The sequence below is a fragment of the Balearica regulorum genome, chromosome 3, assembly GCF_011004875.1.
Source record: "Balearica regulorum gibbericeps isolate bBalReg1 chromosome 3, bBalReg1.pri, whole genome shotgun sequence".
NCBI lineage: Eukaryota > Metazoa > Chordata > Aves > Gruiformes > Gruidae > Balearica > Balearica regulorum.
The window spans coordinates 50,757,423-50,775,103 of record NC_046186.1 but is presented as its reverse complement, the minus strand read 5'-3'; the positions used below and the strand labels follow the sequence as shown (position 1 = coordinate 50,775,103).

The 17,681-nt window shown below is 42.5% G+C and overlaps 1 protein-coding gene across 12 annotated transcripts in view; it reads right to left on the bottom strand.

Moving 5' to 3' along the window:
* Nucleotides 1–15,580, bottom strand: part of ARMC2 (armadillo repeat containing 2) — a 73,892-nt gene extending 58,312 nt beyond the window's left edge. For 5 of the 12 annotated variants that reach the window (XR_012834490.1, XR_012834492.1, XM_075747844.1 and 2 more), the window contains exons 1-6: nucleotides 15,397–15,549; nucleotides 8,679–8,890; nucleotides 7,931–8,152; nucleotides 5,965–6,037; nucleotides 3,568–3,736; nucleotides 2,116–2,320 (exon numbers count right to left, since the gene is read on the bottom strand). Coding sequence is in view for 5 of the 12 variants with exons in the window: in XM_075747844.1 (XP_075603959.1) it covers nucleotides 2,116–2,320; nucleotides 3,568–3,736; nucleotides 5,965–6,037; nucleotides 7,931–8,148 (665 nt within the window). In the remaining 7 variants the exon portion in view is untranslated. Of the gene's footprint in view, nucleotides 1–2,115; nucleotides 2,321–3,567; nucleotides 3,737–5,964; nucleotides 6,038–6,508; nucleotides 6,546–7,930; nucleotides 8,153–8,678; nucleotides 8,891–15,396 lie in introns of those variants that run through there. The other 7 variants (XR_012834493.1, XR_012834494.1, XM_075747849.1 and 4 more) reach the window with 5 other exon arrangements.
* Nucleotides 15,581–17,681: the final 2,101 nt, after the last annotated feature.

Here is a 17,681-nt window from a genome sequence, read left to right as displayed (position 1 = left end):
ATTTTTCTGTATTAAGGCCAGTAATTTGAGATCTAATCTAAGCATTATTCTCCCTAGTTCAAACATGGATATGACAAGCTACATGCATTAATATTCCATCTTTTATGGTTAGAATCATTGATATCTTAGCTATCACAATAAGAGTCAAAGAAGTAACAGGTCAAAGAAATTAAGCCAGCGAAGCTTATGCAAAATGAACCTTGACAATCTATCCTTCAAATATAAAATACACACAATGATATTTCAAGAATATAAAATTGAAAATATATAGTGTTCCCCCTTCAACTTTTTATATTTTCTAAACCTCCTCTTACATGGAGAAACTGAACTGAAAATCTCCTACAACACTTCATGTTGCAACAAGCAATCTTTTTGGTAATAGCCTTTTTTTGCCTGTTCCTAAGAATATTTCAATAGAGAAGCCAGTCATTCTCAAAAATTATCAAGGTAATCAAAGTAAATCAAGACATTTTGTGGTTCAGGCTACCAGAAAACTCAATGATTATGGTACACAATGCCATATGAATGGGTGATTACAAAAAGCACCAGTAACAAAAACCCAAAATCAAAAACTTGCAGAGCTCTCAAGCTTATAAAGGAAAAGCATATAGTTTTGAACAGATAGCAAGGATGTATAATGAGTTAACTGTTCAATCATACCTGCAAGTTTCAAAATTATGACTCAGAAGGAAGGACATTCTTTCCAATTAGCAAAAGCATTAACTGACCCTTTCTTACTAGAGACACTTGGGTAACATTAACTACCCATTTCAACTGCAACACTAAAGTACTTCACACCACACGTTTACTAAATAAAAGTCAAATGACAATAACTTGTGTAGTATGATAACTCATACAGTCTTTACCTAAAAAGTCTTTTGGGTCACTGACTTTAATGGGAGAAAATGATTTTGCACTGAAGCATTCTCCTTGCTGCTTTACTTTTCTTCATCCACATTTTTCATCACTGGGCTTACTTTCGCATTTTCTCTCCCTTCATTCTCATGAACCTTCTTTGCTCCCACAAGTCTCCAGTCTTTCAGAATCTGGGGGTTTTTGTTTGTTTTTAAAATCCTGCTTTTAGTTTAATATAAAAGAAGAGTGCTATGATAGCTGTGCTATGTATCATTTGCTGTAACAGCCTCAATGGACAACATTCTCTACACTATTCAGTACTATCATCAAGTTAGTAAATGAAATGCCTTTCATTTTATAAAATTAACAATATACTCCTTAATATCAAAGGTGCTTAAGAAAATCCAGGGAAATAATTTTTTCCTAAGCATAAAAACATGCTAGAAAGAAGATACGTATTGGTAAACATTTATATTTAATAGGGACCAAGTGTTTATAGGATGTGTTTTAGAAATAAACTGTTACTCATTCTTTGCTGTAGAGACTGTCAGATCTAGCAATGTTATTAGCACAAAACGGTTGTTCATCCAACTACTAATGCAGCAACTGATATATCTAATGAACATGGCGCCACGGACTATTCCTCCCTGTGCAAGAATTCAGATGTGAAGATTAAAAAAAAAAAAAACAAAACCTTAATTGTGAATTACAGAATGGACGTAGTAATCTAGGTTCAGTAAAAACTGACTGCATGCACATAAGTCTCATTTCTCTCTTACGCCTGTTTGATGATCAAAACAAATGAACTAAAAAATATTTCAAAAACACACAAAAAAATCTGTCTCTATAGCCAATGAGTTTAAGCCTGGTTTTGTGTGTATGATCACATATTTCCCCAACACCAGAACTAAAAAACATGGCTCTACTCATCTGTGGAGCTAAGCAAAGAATGTATAGCACCTTAGAACAACAGGCTTGAACTGTAAATTTTAACACACTGAATTTAAATGAGTATTCTATATGCAATTATTAGAAGATTTAGTTTTGAAATGTTAATGATCAAACAAAATTAAAGTTATTTCATATCAAGCAACTTCATACCAATAATTTTTGGACAAATTAGTCTTTTGAGTGTAGAAATTTCTTAAGAACAGAAGTGTAAATTCCATCAATTTCAAACATTTTGATACTTGTGCAATTGAATATCTAGGAAGAGGGTGGTGTAGAAGGTACACGTGACCGTACTCAAGCAATACTGACCCTTCTCTCACTTGAAATAAAAATTTTCCTACTTTCTCTTTTAGGAAGTCTTCCCTCTCTGATCTGCTGATAACCTCATTACAAATTAATTTTCTACTTTCATCATTAAATGGTGTGTATGACCTTTGCTCCGCTAAGCAGTTGTTATTACTTCTGCAAAGATTATTCATCATAGCTGGTTCTTCAGAATCTAGCTTCTCTTCATCTGAAAGAACCAAAGAGAATACATTTTGTAGAAGTGCTCTAACACAATAAACACGCGTGACGGAGCTCTAAATGAATTACTGTTTGTCACATTACATTACCAGAATTTGCTTGTATCAATTTAAAAGGTGAGAAAGCTTAAGACTATTTAGAGCTAAGAAGTCAAAGTCTTCTTATGAACATCATTTCTTAAAGTCTTTCAGGTTTGTGTTTTAACATTTTAATCTTTCATCTATTTTTTTATTTCCTTTTTACAGATAGGCGCATTGTACCTTGTGAAAGAAGCAATTATATTTTAGGATCTGAATATTATGAAGGAACTCAAGCAAAACGTAGCTGTTACTCTTGTACACGTGATAAGAATCTGCACAAAAAACTTACATAAACATTCGCATGATCCCCAAAGGGGAGAAGAGGCAAACTCAGGCTATAGTGACATTAGGTTCTCAACTTCTCCAATTAGTAACATCAACTTATTAAGTCTAATGGATTAAACTACATATAGGGATATATGATATAAATATATATTTACAGAATATACACATAATAATGAAGTTTAGTACTTTTTGTATAAGACTTATCTTGTAGTAAGGTAAAAAGTGAGATGTTCAGTTTATCACGCAAAGTAACTATCCCATGCAATGTAAGAACCATCATTACTACAAATGAGTCTTCATTAAAAGACAGACTTCCAGCACATTTTATTACGAGCCAATGTGCAGGAAACCAAGATGTCAAGTCATTTCCCATCTGCAAGAAAATTACTTTTAAATCCCACGTTTGGCAACCTTTATTAAGTCTCCACTAATGAAACTCTTAACAACAAATACGATGTAGTTGGAGGCCTGTCAAGACATATCATTCCTTTTTATTCCTCCTTTTACGCTCAACAATCCATCAGGGAATCTCCTAAGATGATGTCATCTCATTATCTCTTTAAACATTTCAGCATTTAACATTAATTTTACCCACCGAAGAAAACTTTCAGTAAAAATTCCATTACTTAGAAAGCTATAGGAAAAAAGGTACCTGAGTAGCTTTCAACTCACTTTCTGAAGTGAAAGCCTGTATCATTTTTGGAAATCACATTTTCAAAACTGCCTTAAAGCCATTTAAATATTTTATAAATGAACTCTGAAAGAACATGCAGGTCCTTTAATATAATATAGTAACTCATGTAATTAACAATATTAAAACCCATCCTGCAGTTATTTTTCTAGGAAATAATATGTATCAAAACATTCTTACTCTGATCAGGAGGAACCATTTCAGCAGAAAGGAAATTTCCCTGAGAAGTTCTTCTAAATAAGCGTGCCCGAACACTGCTGACTTTTCTAACCTCTGCAGCATTGGCAGGAGGTTTTGGAAGGCAAATGGAAGAATCTTCACCTTTTGCAAAAGTGACTAGTATTGGTTTCTGTGACAAAGATAAAGATGTTTTAATAAAAGTACAGATAATTTCATTTTAATATAAGCAAAAATTTAAAAAAAAAAAAAGAAAACCAAATTATTTATACAAAGGGTTAAGTTCAGAATAGAATAAAGTTATATAGGTTTGCTCATTAAGAAATTTTCATACCCAGAATCTAAGGATACCATTCCGCTGAACAAGCCAGATATCTATACCATTAACACCATAGAAAGCCATTTAAAAGCAAACATTCAGGGATGCAGAAAACAAAAACTAGCCCAAGTAGAGCAAGTGAAACTCAGAATTATTTCCCTCATAATACTCTTTTAACATCATCTGCAGTATGCTTTAAAAATGTTGTGCCAAAGACTTGTACTAACAATTCTAGAGGCACATCTTTATGATTTGCTTTTGAGCACTGAAGTAGTATTCCCAAAACACTTCAAACACGTTCATATCACATGTACCACTTCCTAACACACTGAGACAAATCATGCAGATCCAGAAACATGCAAGTTCTAGTCTTCTTTATGTCAGCATCTTGCACCTTAGAGGATGTGACCAACCCCCTGAACCTCTGGTACAAAACACCTGTTGTGCCCTACATAAACCCATGGCCCTCTAAAATCAAGGTTCTCTACCCATTTCCTTACAATAAAGAATCCATTAGAAAGTCTCCAGCCTGATCCTTCAGAGCTCTCCCCGGTATTAGTTGAAGATAGTCAACAGGTGAGACCAACTGCCCCCACAACCACCCTGACTAATATAAGCTCTACATTTACAGTGATTAACTTATCTCCATTGCTAAGCAGAAAAGGCAGTTTTTGCATTGGTCTGAACAGTAGTTTTCTCTAGTTTTTTTTCCACTCACACACAAGATAAATCAAAATTTAACATCAGTATTTAAATCCAACTGAAGATATATTTAATCTAAATATAAGTATGGCCAGAATTTTTAAATTTGATTCATATAAATACATTATCAATATTACTGAAGTATAACATTTGTTGGAATTTTTCCTCTAATTTCCTAAAGAATGCTACATTTAGATTACTGTCTTGAAGAAACAACATATACAGCAAGCACACTTAACTGTTTTAGCATGCTCTGTTCTCTCAGGTACTAGACAAATGATCATAACAATCTTACAGTTAAAGATTAAATATAAAAATCCTGAAAGAGCAGATACACTTATAAACTGAAAACAATTCAAAATTTTCAGAGGGGAGAAGGGGTTCTTACATGTACCTCTTTTTAAAATAAACTACAATTATTACATTTTATAGATGTGTAAATCAAATAGAAAGCACAATCAACCTAGTTACCTTCAAGTTATCGATCACAGAACCACAAAATAGTTGAGGTTGGAAGGGACCTCTGGAGGTCATCTTGCCCAACCCCCCTGCTCAAGTAGGGCCACCTAGAGCCAGTTGCCCAGGACCATGTCCAGGAAGCTTTTGAAGATCTCTGGGCAACCTGTGCCAAGGCTTCGTCACCCCCACAGCGGAGAAAAGGTTTCCTGCAGTTCAGAGGGAATCTCATGTGTTTCAGTTTGTGCCCACTGCCTCTGGACCTGTCACTGAAAACAGCCTGGCCCCATCTTCTTTGCATCCTTCCTTCAGGTATTTATATACATGGATAAGATTCCCCCTGAGCCTTCTCTTCTCCAGGCTGAATGGTCCCAGCTATCGCAGCCTTGCTCCAGTCCCTTCATCATCTTTGTGCCCCTTCATTGGACTCTCTCCAGTAGCTCCATGTCTCTCTTGTACTGGGGAGCCCAGAACAGGACACAGTACTCCAAGTGTGGCCTTACCAGTGCTGAGTAGAAGGGAAGGATCACTTCCCTCAACCTGCTGGCAACACTCCTTCCAATGCAGCCGAGGATACAGTCAGCCTCCTTCTTAGCAGCAAGGGCACGTTGCTGGCTCATGTTGATGCTTATGACCTTTTTATATTTTAGTAATCTTACACAAGAAAGCTGACTCAAGTATCTGTCTTCTGATTCTTGTTAATGTCACTTAGAATTATAATGCAATATAGTAATATTTTAATAGATTAAATTATTTTCAAGTTTCTTTTAGGGAAACAATGACAAAACTGACTTTAAGTCTCAGACTAACATTACAACAGGCTTCCATTTCTCCCCAACCTGTTTAAACCACATTTTTTCCTAACATTACCAATACACATATTTTTATGTCAGTATTGCATGAGTTATTTCCACAATACTCACATGATCCAGTGGGCTAAGACGAACACCAGACACTGGTCTTGATTCAGCCAAATCAAAACTGGATGCATGAAGACTAGCATAAAGAAATTAAATATAATATGAATAAAGCAGGCCCAGTGTTTTGTGGTGTGTTGTTGGTTTTTTTTTTTTTAATTGTATGCTTCTTCTGTTTGCCAGTGAATATGGGGAAAAGGAGGAAGAAAGGAAGAGCAACAGAGCACTTCTACACTATCACTGTTCTTCCATGAATGCTACTAACTTTGGTATCTGGGAATCCAGCAGCATCAAGGGAGAAGAATTACAAGATTACCTGCACACTTGCCATCATGCAGTTTATGTCATACACATCTATAACAATTCTCTAACACAAGCCTGAATTCATGCACAAACCCAACTGTGGTTAGTGCCCAGCTATCCAACACAAGCGGCAGAACACTGCAGGGCAGAAAACTCAGGTTTTTGCAGGCATGAGCATGCTCCTTCCCAGACAAAGGAGAAGCACAGACAGAACAAGCATGGATGTCAGCCAGAGAGACCTCATTACCTGGTCACCATCATCAAGTCACTCAGGTTCTCACCTTCTGTAAGGGCACAACTCCATGTAGTAAGGAGTATCGAATACACGGACTGCCTGAAGTCATGCTGCCATGAAAACAGCATGGACACCGACTGACTTGTATGGCCACTCAAACACATTTCAGCATCCTTTCTGGCACGCCTGACACCTAACGTTACAAATGCAGCTCATGACTCCTCCCTATAGTCATTACAGAATTGGTATATAAGGCAAGCTAAAAAACGTCAGGGAAAAATGGATTAAAAAAACCCACACACATTTTTTTTTCTTTTTTGTCACAAGAGACAGATCTATCAAGCTCTGTGAATAATAGTACATTACAAAACTCTGCACAGAAATAATTTTAAAGTAGTATAAATTTTGCTTAAAAAATAGTATTTCAAACTTCAAGATCTACTATTTTATATTTAAAAATATCTGAGAAAGCTCTGAAAAATGATCTAGCATACAGTTCACCTGGAAACAAGCAAGTTTACACAATTTTTAGGGAAAAGCTGAAGACTATCTGAATTAAAAGCATACATTGTCTTAAGAAAAGAGTTACAAACCATTTTCATATACTATTCTCCAAAAACAAAACTAGTGTAATGACTGCCTCTGGTAGCTCTAATCCACAGGAACTTCCTGGACATGTAGATTAACACTGTGCTGGTTTTGGCTGAGATAGAGTTAATTTTCTTCGGAGTAGCTAGTATGGGGCTGCGTTTTGGATTTGTGCTGAAAACAGTGTTGATAATATAGAGATAGTTTTGTTATTGCTGAGCAGTGCTCACACAGAGCCAAGGCCTTTGCTGCTTCTCACCCCACCCCACCAGCCAGGAGGCTGGGGGTGCACAAGGAGTTGGGAGGGGACACAGCTGGGACAGCTGACCCCAACTGACCACAGGGATATCCCATACCATATGACATCACACTCAGCATATAAAGCTGGGGGAAGGAGGAGGAACAGGGAGGACGTTCAGAATGATGGTGTTTGTCTTCCTCAGTAATCATTATGCGTGACGGAGCCCTGCTTTCCTGGAGATGGCTGAACACCTGCCTGCCCATGGGGAATGAATTCCTTGATTCACTTTGCTTGCATGCACAGCTTTTGCTTTACCTATTAAACTGTCTTTATCTCAACACACAGGTTTTCTCACTTTTACCCTTCCAATTCTCTCCCCCATCCCACCGGTGATGAGTGAGTGAGCGGCTGTGTGGGGCTTAGTTGCCAGCTGGGGTTAAACCACGACAAACACCAACAGTAAGGATCATTAGAAGAAGGCAAAGGATGTGATTAGGAATACAGATTAACACAGAGAAAAAAAAAAAAATCACCAGAAACATAATTATAGAATCAAATCTCTTGCTGCTAAAGGATATTTGAAAAAAATCTTAAAGCCACAGTACCTAAAAACTGAAGGGGGTCTATTTTGAGGAGTTCGTGAGGATCCAGATCCAAAAAGTTTCCTTTGATCCTCTGTAGGGGTAAATGGTCTCCGAGTTCTTAGTGTTCGTAGAACGTTTCTGGCTTCATTTATAATCTCAGAACTGGTTTTCTGCTTTGGCACTGACAGCCTGTAGAATGGTTCTGCCTTTTCTGTGTTTTTATTCTTTGAAGCGTGCATTCCTCTGCAAAGTAGTGCACATGAAAAACACTGTACAATATACATGGAAGGCACAGAATATAATGCTAGTTTTAAATTACAAACTATTAATTCATTAATGGTTATGCTACTACAAAGGACATGGAAGACCTTTTTTTAAAGGGAGCTAAAATACACCACACTCAGTACCACAGTGCTTTCTGGGCCAAATGTAGTACTCTCCAATACTACAGAAAATCTGTTTCTTAACACCTGATTACTTACAAAACATCATAGCCAAAACAGGATTTCAATAATATGTTGTAAAGAGACATTTTCTTTCCAATGAACTTAGGAAATACCCAATACAAGTTATCGACCTTACCAAGTGCAGGTTCCTAATAAGTCAAAGAGGTATCATTACCAGTAACTGAAGCACAGTTATCAGTAATTGATAAGCAGAGACAAGGAAGAACAAGCAATATATTTTTTTCACTGAGAGAAATGCCTTCCCAACCTACCCCTAAGCACATGCAAACAAAGATAACACTAATATAAGATAAATTACGAACCCAAACTTTCAAGCAGTGTTCTGTCCTGGTGCATCTTCTGGCAAACACAGCGAGCAGTGAAAGACTTACTTCATCATCTCTCGAATCCCCCAAAATCAATCACTATCCTGGTGCAGTTCTCTGTAGCCATCTGTAACATCCTTGTCATTTTACAGCAAACTCATCATAAGCCTTAAACCATCCAAAATTCCTTTTCTGCTTCTCAAACTTACCTAAAAAGAAAAATATGTTTCTGCACTGTCTGTGACTCAGACCATCTGGTAATTTCTATTGTCTCAAACAGTTTATGACAATGAACCGACAGTAGATCAGATGCCACCATCTTGGTTATTTCTAAACTATGGAGCAAAAAATCCTGTTTCTCTAGTTTCTTAGTTCACTTCTTCCTGTTCTGCATTTTTATATTTCCAACCATCCCTTCTGTTCTTCAAGAGCCTGTACTTTCTGGCACAGTTTCTTTAATACACAACCCAACCCCTTCAGCTGAACTAACCAAGATAAAATTGGATGCTGAGGAGCAAATGCACTCTTTCACTAAAAGATGCAGAAGTACAAAACACAGGAACAGATCAGAAGCCTGAGCCTGTCAGTGGTTGTAATCTTTTACCATCAATACATTACTTCACTGTGATTAAATTTAGCTCTCTATGGTCCCTACTCTTCCCTATACTACAACATGATTCAAAACAGTTAAGTAAGGAATTCCACTGCAGCAGTCTGTTTGGAGCAATTATACAGCCATTCCTCACTGAAGAAAGAAGGTAAAAGATCATTCCCTATTGTCCCAGGTACTGGGAGTCAAGATTTTGACCTTTAAGTGGAATGTTAAATGAGGAGACGGGCCAGGCGCTCCGGATGCAACAGGAACCAATACGGTAACACTGGGAAGATACATCAAAAGAATTCCAGCCACCCCAGCCAATAAGCCAGCCTCATTGGGGGCACAACTGAAATGCCTCTACACAAACGCACGGAGCATGGGGAATAAACAAGAGGAGCTGGAGACGTGTGTGTGCCTGCAAGGCTATGGCCTGATTGGCATTACAGAGACGTGGTGGGATAGCTCCTATGACTGGAGTGTTGGCATGAAAGGGTACAGGCTCTTTAGGAAGGACAGGCAGGGCAGATGAGGAGGGGGTGTCACCCTCTACGTCAATGACCAGCTGGAGTGCATGGAGCTCCACCTGGGGATGGATGAGGAGCCCACCGAGAGCCTATGGGTCAGGATTAAAGGGAGCGCTGGGGCAGGGGACATCATTGTGGGGGTCTGCTACAGGCCACCTAACCAGGGGGACGGAGCAGATGAAGCCCTCTATAGGCAGACAGGAGCAGCCTCATGCTCACAAGCCCTGGCCCTTATGGGGGACTTCAACCACCCTGACATCTGCTGGAGGGACAACGCAGCTGAGCGCAAGCAATCCAGGAAGTTCCTGGAATGTGTTGATGACAACTTTCTCCTCCAAGTGATAGAGGAGCCCATAAGGAGAGGTGTCATGCTGGACCTTATTCTCACCAACAAGGAGGGCCTGGCACGGGACGTGAAGCTCAAGGGCAGCCTTGGCTGCAGTGACCACGAAATGGTGGAATTCAGGATCCTCAGGGCAGCGAGGAGAGCACGCAGCAAGCTCACTACCCTGGACTTCAGGAGAGCAGACTTTGGCCTCTTCAGGGATCTGCCTGGTAGAATACCATGGGATAAAGCCCTGGAAGGAAGAGGGGCCCACGACAGCTAGCTAATATTCAAGCATCACCTCCTCCAAGCTCAGGAGTGATGCATCCCAAGAAAGAGGAAATCAGGCAAATCCACCAAGAGGCCCCCATGGATGAACAAGGAGCTCCTGGGCAAAGTCAAACAAAAAAAGGAAGCCTACAGAGGGTGGAAGCAAGGGCAGGTAGCCTGGGAGGAATACAGAGAAACTGTCCGAGCAGCCAGGGAGCAGGTTAGGAAAGCCAAAGCCCTGATAGAAATTAGTCTGGCCAGGGATGTCAAGGACAACAAGAAAAGCTTCTATAGGTATGTTAGTGATAAAAGGAGGACGAGGGAAAATGGGGGTCCCCTCCGGAATGAAACGGGTGACCTGGTTACCCAGGATATGGAGAAGGCTGAGGTACTCAACGACTTCTTTGCCTCAGTCTTCACTGGCAAATCCTTGAGCCACACTGCCCAGGTCACAGAAGGCAGGGACTGGGAGAATGCAGAACCGCCCTCTGCAGGAGAAGATCAGGTTCGAGAATATCTAAGGAACCTGAAGGTGTACAAGTCTATGGGACCTGATGAGATGCATCCACGGGTCTTGATGAAACTGGCGGATGAAGTGGCCAGGCCACTCACCATCATGTTTGAGAAGTCCTGGCAGTCCAGTGAAGTTCCCACTGACTGGAAAAGGGGAAACATAACCCCCACTTTTAAGAAGGGAAAAAAGGAAGACCCAGGGAACTACAGGCCGGTCAGTCTCACCTCCGTGCCTGGCAAGATTATGGAGCAGACCCACCTGGAGACTATGCTCAGGCACATGGAAAATAAGGAGGTGACTGGGGACAGCCAACACGGCTTCACTAAGGGCAAATTGTGCCTGACAAACTTGGTGGCCTTCTATGATTGGGTTACAGCTTTGGTGGATAAGGGAAGGGCAACTGATGTCATCTACCTGGACTTGTGCACGGCATTTGACACTGTCCCACATGACATCCTTGTCTCTAAATTGGAGAGACATGGATTTGACGGATGGACCACACAGTGGATAAGGAATTGGCTGGATGGTCGCACTCAAAGAGTTGTGGTCAACGGCTCAATGTCCAAGTGGAGAACACTGACGAGTGGTGTTCCTTAGGGGTCAGTACTGGGACCGGCACTGTTCAACATCTTTGTCGGTGACATGGACAGTGGGATCGAGTACACCCTCAGCAAGTCTGCTGACGACACCAAGCTGTGTGGTGTGGTCGACACGCTGGAGGGAAGGGATGCCATCCAGAGGGACCTTGACAGGCTGGAGAGGTGGGCCCGTGTGAACCGCATGAAGTTCAACAAGGCCAAGTGCAAGGTCCTGCACATGGGTCGGCACAATCCCATGCACAGCTATGGGCTGGGTAAGGAATGGATTGAAAGCAGCCCCGAGGAGAAGGACTTGGGGGTATGGATTGATGAGAAGCTCAACATGAGCCGGCAGTGTGCGCTTGCAGCCCAGAAAGCCAACCGTGTCCTGGGCTGCATCAAGAGAGGCGTGACCAGCAGGTCGAGGGAGGTGATCCTGCCCCTCTACTCCGCTCTTCTGAGACCCCACCTGGAGTGCTGCGTCCAGCTCTGGGGGCCCCAGTACAGGAGAGACATCAAACTGTTGGAGAGAGTCCAGAGGAGGGCCACGAAGCTGATCGGAGGGATGGAGCACCTCTCCTACGAGGACAGGCTGAGAGAGCTGGGGTTGTTCAGCCTGGAGAAAAGAAGGCTCTGGGGAGATCTAATTGTGGCTTACCAGTACCTGAAGGGGACCTACAGGAAAGCTGGAGAGGGACTGTTTATCAGGGAGGGTAGTGACAGGACAAGGGGTAATGGGTGCAAGCTGAAGGAGGGTCGATTTAGATTAGATGTTAGAAAGAAATTCTTCACTGTGAGGGTGGTGAGGCACTGGAACAGGTTGCCCAGAGAAGTTGTCGATGCCCCCTCCCTGGAAGTGTTCAAGGCCAGGCTGGATGAGGCTTTGGGCAACGTGGTCTAGTGGAGGGTGTTCCTGCCCATGGCAGGAGGGTTGGAACTAGATGATCTTTAAGGTCTCTTCCAACCCAAACAATTCTATGATACTATGTCTTCTGTGTGGGCAATACGACTGATACACATACTATCCAGCATACATGGAAGCAATAGCTGTGAACAAATACTAAAGCATAATCAACATGATTCTATAAATCAGAAATTTGAATTAATTCACATTTCTTCTTTTCTGGTCTATATATTTCCATCTACCTTGCTAAATTTTAAAATAAATCTCCTCAAGTAATCTAATATCTTACATTTAATCTCTGAAGGACACCACTTTCTTTAGTTCTTAAAATCTTTGTGCTCTGACACTGAAATGTGTATTTTATGGGATTTACATATGTTCTTCATAGTTAAACTAAGAAGCAGCCTAACAGATATGATGTGTTTCTGTGGAACAGCACCATCTCTGATACAATCAGCTTAAGGTTTTGTTAATTCTACTCTCAGCTGCAAATTTTCTATCCTAGGTGTACATTGATTTGCTGTAGTTCCATTATAATAACTTTTAATTGAAGCCTTCACCTCCTACCTATTTTTTTTAACTGTCAAAGGAACTTTTCTACTATAAGCTTAATTAGTTAAGTCTTACTATTTGGGCACTGCTAGTCCAATCCATTAAAAGCGAATTTTTAATAACTGAAGTTGAAAGGGAACCTATGACTTAGTTTGAATGCTTGCCTGAGCTCACTGCTGCCTTGCTACTTTAGTGGAGAGGGGGAGAGCATGGCCTTTGCCTGCTGCTGGAGCAGCAAGGCTGGCAGACGGCAGCCTCCACTTCCAGGCACTGAGGCAGACCAGAGCGAGCCGGGAACTGTCACCGGGGGGCGGCAGTGAACAGAACTTAAGGACGTGATGAGAGCGTTAACACTTTGTCATTTTGGGGCAAGGTAGTATTCTGCACATTCAGAATTGTGGTAGTGATACGATACCAATATATTATTAATTGACGTCCCACAGCTATTAGCCAGAAAAATTAATAGAACACAGAAAACCAAGTCAGCAGCACCATAAAATACGAGAGATATATATATATATATGATAGAATAAGAAAGCTTACTCTTTCTTGCAAGCATTTAAGAACCACAAGTAATTCTCTATCTGAATAAGTTTGGCTGCTGTGCCATCACAATACAACGACCACCTCTTTCTCAAAAGAAAGACAGTTCATACCCTCTGTTTTAGAATGCCTAAGGCTGAAACATTTAAGCATCAAGCAATTGCTCTGCTGCAGCAGCACGCAAGAACGAAGTTTTATCTGCTCTCCAGCACCCCACACCCCAGAAGCTTTGAGGAAGCACCTTCAGCTATACTACACCAGTTCTCTTCCTAGAAAACTACTACCTGGATCCATGCATAAGGGAAAAACCCTCCAGTCACCAGCAGCTTTCTTGACTTTGATGAGCATAAGGTACCTGAATCATTCAATTGCAATGCCAAAGACTAATTTAAAATAAGGTGCAACAAATTAATGCAACAAGCAAAAAGTAGAAGCATAGGATGAAGGAGCAGCACAAGAGTGGAACGGGAACATACAATCTTGGCTGCCCAGCATACAATCTGGTTTTACACTTGGTTTTCATTGCTTATACAAGAGTAGTTCTGTCTCGTTCTGTATTTATTTGTAAGAATTTCTAATTTTTCACAAACTCTATATCCCTCTTCAAATAAAGTATCTTTGTACAAATAAGAAATAATTCTAACAGTTAGTGCTTCTTTCTGAAAATCCAGCAGCATTCCCATTTTGCTCCTCAATCCCAGCCCGGGACAGACAAAGGGAGTGTTGCAGTGTCAATTGGGACAGCATAACTTGTACGCACAGATTTTGTTCCTCACTGCTGGTGAGCCTTTAACTTGCACAGATGAAGAGCTCCTCTCTGACTCTCTACTGGAAGGCAGAAGAGTATTACACTAGTGTCTAAAATGCCATACTTGGGTTCTTGTCTTTTTTCCCCAATTGTTTACTCCAGAGGTCTGGTCTTTGCTGTACAGGAAGATTTGAAAGCAGTAGATAACAGTACAGGATCAGGGAACCCCGGATTAGTCCTAGCTATCTCCAGAAGCGAGACAGCTGCACCCTCGCAAGCACTTATCTTGGGTCAATCAGTGCATGAGAGAAGCATGGCTTACATCAGATCAGGCACCACGCTGACTCTGCCATCCTATCTCCCATCTCAAAACCAGTGTCATTTAACTGCTAGCGTACAGAGCAGGTATATTTGCAATCACTAAGTACAATGAGGAGAAACCCTGTAGTCAGGCCACGAACACTCTGCTCACCGACATCTGCATCCAGATTCTATCTTCCCAAGCAAACCGCTAGTATAGTTAGCGGCCAAATATACGTTTAGTAAGAGTGAACTAATAATGGATATTATTAGATATAATTTTAAACACTAGCAACTTATCAATCACAACTGATACACTTTCAGCTTTTGAAATGTAAAATTTTGAAGCAATCACTATCAAAAAGAAATGAGAACAAAATTATGAGAAATTGAGCCTGTAACCCTCAGCAGAGGAAGGTTTTTCAGTGCAGTGATGAGATAACATGTCCAAGAGGAACTCCCCGCATAAGCAGCACCTGTGAAGTAAAAGCTGACCCGGCCTTTACGGAGTAACCAACCCAAACCCAGCAAATAAGCCTCTCTCCCGGACACGGTGGACAGCAAGCTGCCCGGAAACGGAATGGAGGTTCTCCCTCTGCGGCCACTTTTGCAAAGCCTCCCCCCGCCATCGCCCCAGCCCGGGCCTCCGCGCAGCGAAGCGGCAGCCCCCGAAAACGAGCATTACGGCCAGGCGGGGCGCCGGGCGCTGGCAGCGGGGCTCTGCCTGCCTAACGGCACCGCCGACTTCCCCTCCCTAGCGGCGGAGGGCCGCGACTCGTCTCCGCGGGGCCCCGGTCCCCCTCACCCTCCCGCGCTCGGCGGCACCGGCGCCCGCTGTTCCCACGGCAACAGTACACACCATGGCCGTCGAGCCGCGGCAAAGTGCGACGGACCCGGCAGCGCGCCGGAGCCGATCGGGACGCTCCCTCACCTCCGCCAAGGGACACCACAGCCCCGCCACGGCGCCGGTACCGTTACACCCCGCGCGCTCCCCTCAGCCGCACCTGCGGGGGTGGGAGATCCGAAAGACGCCAAGGCGCCTGCGCGGTCACTTGCAGGCGCATGCGCAGCTTGGCTCAGGGCGGGGCGCGATGAGAGGGGCAGTGGCGGACTCCGCGGGTGGGGCTGTTTTGTGGCCGTTGTTGTGTAGTCGGTCTGGCGTCCCCGCACCCCAGTGGCAGTGAGGGGTCCTGCTGAGCGTTGGCCCGTAGGATGGTGCTTTTCTGGTGGAGGGCGCTTCCCCCGGCCTCTTGTGGCCCACATTTAGGGCATAGTAGCAGGTGGCAGAAACCCAGATTAGGGCTGACAAAAGTTATGCGGTTTGGAAATGCTGGATGTGACCTGTTACGATACCTTCTCTCTGAGCTTTGAGTTACAGATCTGTAAACGGAGACACTGAAAGTTTCTCACAGTACAAGAAGACTGGGGACTTGGGTGCAGTGTAGCAGCAGCAGCAGCAGCCACAAACCCTCTTCCTTGGGTCCCGCTGTCAGGCACAGAGGGTATGGCTCATCTCAGTGGTTCCCGCCAGGCCAGAAGCGCTATCACATCTGCTCGCCTCCTGTTCTCTGGGAGGCCGAAAGATAGCAGTTCTCACATTGTCCATGGCAGAGCTTCGCACACATCAGTCCTGCAGCCTGGTGAGCTCTGTGGAGTGGCACGAGGGGGTCACCTGCCGTGTCTTCCCCCAAGCTGCCTCCTGAGCAAGGTCCTACCCAAGTTGTATCCACCTACAGGTTTCGGGACCCTGTTGGCCAGGTGCAGTGGATGCTCACATGCCTCCCGCTACCAGGATGGGTAATGTGATCATGGCCCGTATCAGAAAATCTCCACACAGGTAACAACCACAAAGACAGGCCTGTTGTGGCAAGTGGGTTGTTCATGACTGACAAGGACAGTCTTTGTTCGCTACCTCCAAATGCATTTTGAAATTTATCTAAAAACTGCTATAGGAGGGTGGTTATTATCTCTTTGTGAATAACAGAAAAACACAACAAATACAGCTCCATCTCACCAAGCTTCTTCCTTGGTTCCTTTATAACATACTTCAGATATATCTGAAAGCACACTCCAAATAAATTCATCTTGTATATTGTTGTGCTTTAACCCCAGCTGGCAACTAAGCCCCACACAGCCGCTCACTCACGCCCCCTACAGCGAGATGGGGAAGAGATTTGGAAGAGTGAAACTGAGAAAACTTGTGGGTTGAGATAAAGACAGTTTAATAGGTAAAGCAAAAGCTATGCATGCAAGCAAAGTGAATCAAAGAATTCATTCCCCACTTCCCATGGGCAGATGGGTGTTCAGCCATCCCCAGGAAAGCAGGGCTCCGTCACGCATAATGATTACTGGGGAAGACAAACACCATCACTCTGAACGTCCTCCCTGTTCCTCCTCCTTCCCCCAGCTTTATATGCTGAGTGTGATGTCATATGGTATGGGATATCCCTGTGGTCAGTTGGGGTCAGCTGTCCCAGCTGTGCCCCCTCCCAACTCCTCGTGCACCCCCAGCCTCCTGGCTGGTGGGGTGGGGTGAGAAGCAGCAAAGGCCTTGGCTCTGTGTGAGCACTGCTCAGCAATAACAAAACTATCTCTATATTATCAACACTGTTTTCAGCACAAATCCAAAACGCAGCCCCATACTAGCTACTCCGAAGAAAATTAACTCTATCTCAGCCAATACCAGAACATATATATTTATGTGTAAATATATATATATCTTACTGACCTGAAGTTCCTTTTGCTGACTGCTTACTAACATCCTAACTTTTTTACTTCCTCATGTTTGTTAGGCAAGAACCCTGTGGACATTTTAAATTTAATTTGTCTTTCTGAATATTGTTGTAAGCTTGTTATGCCCCTTTCTTCTAGAAAAATGTGCTCATCCAGTTCCTCTTTTGATTATGACAGGCATTATGATAGCAGTAAAAAGATCTCCATGCGTAACCCTACCCAGTTTACATAACATGCCATTATTACTGCTATCTTCTATTTATCTCTAATTATTAGACATCTAGTCCTTTTTCTTCTGCAGCCAAGTTCAATACCTCAGAAGCAATGAAAACCTTGCTAGTATTGTACTTGCTTTTCTTTTTATATTCTTCCTTAAAAGCCAAAAGAATGTGTGTGTGTATGTGCATGTAC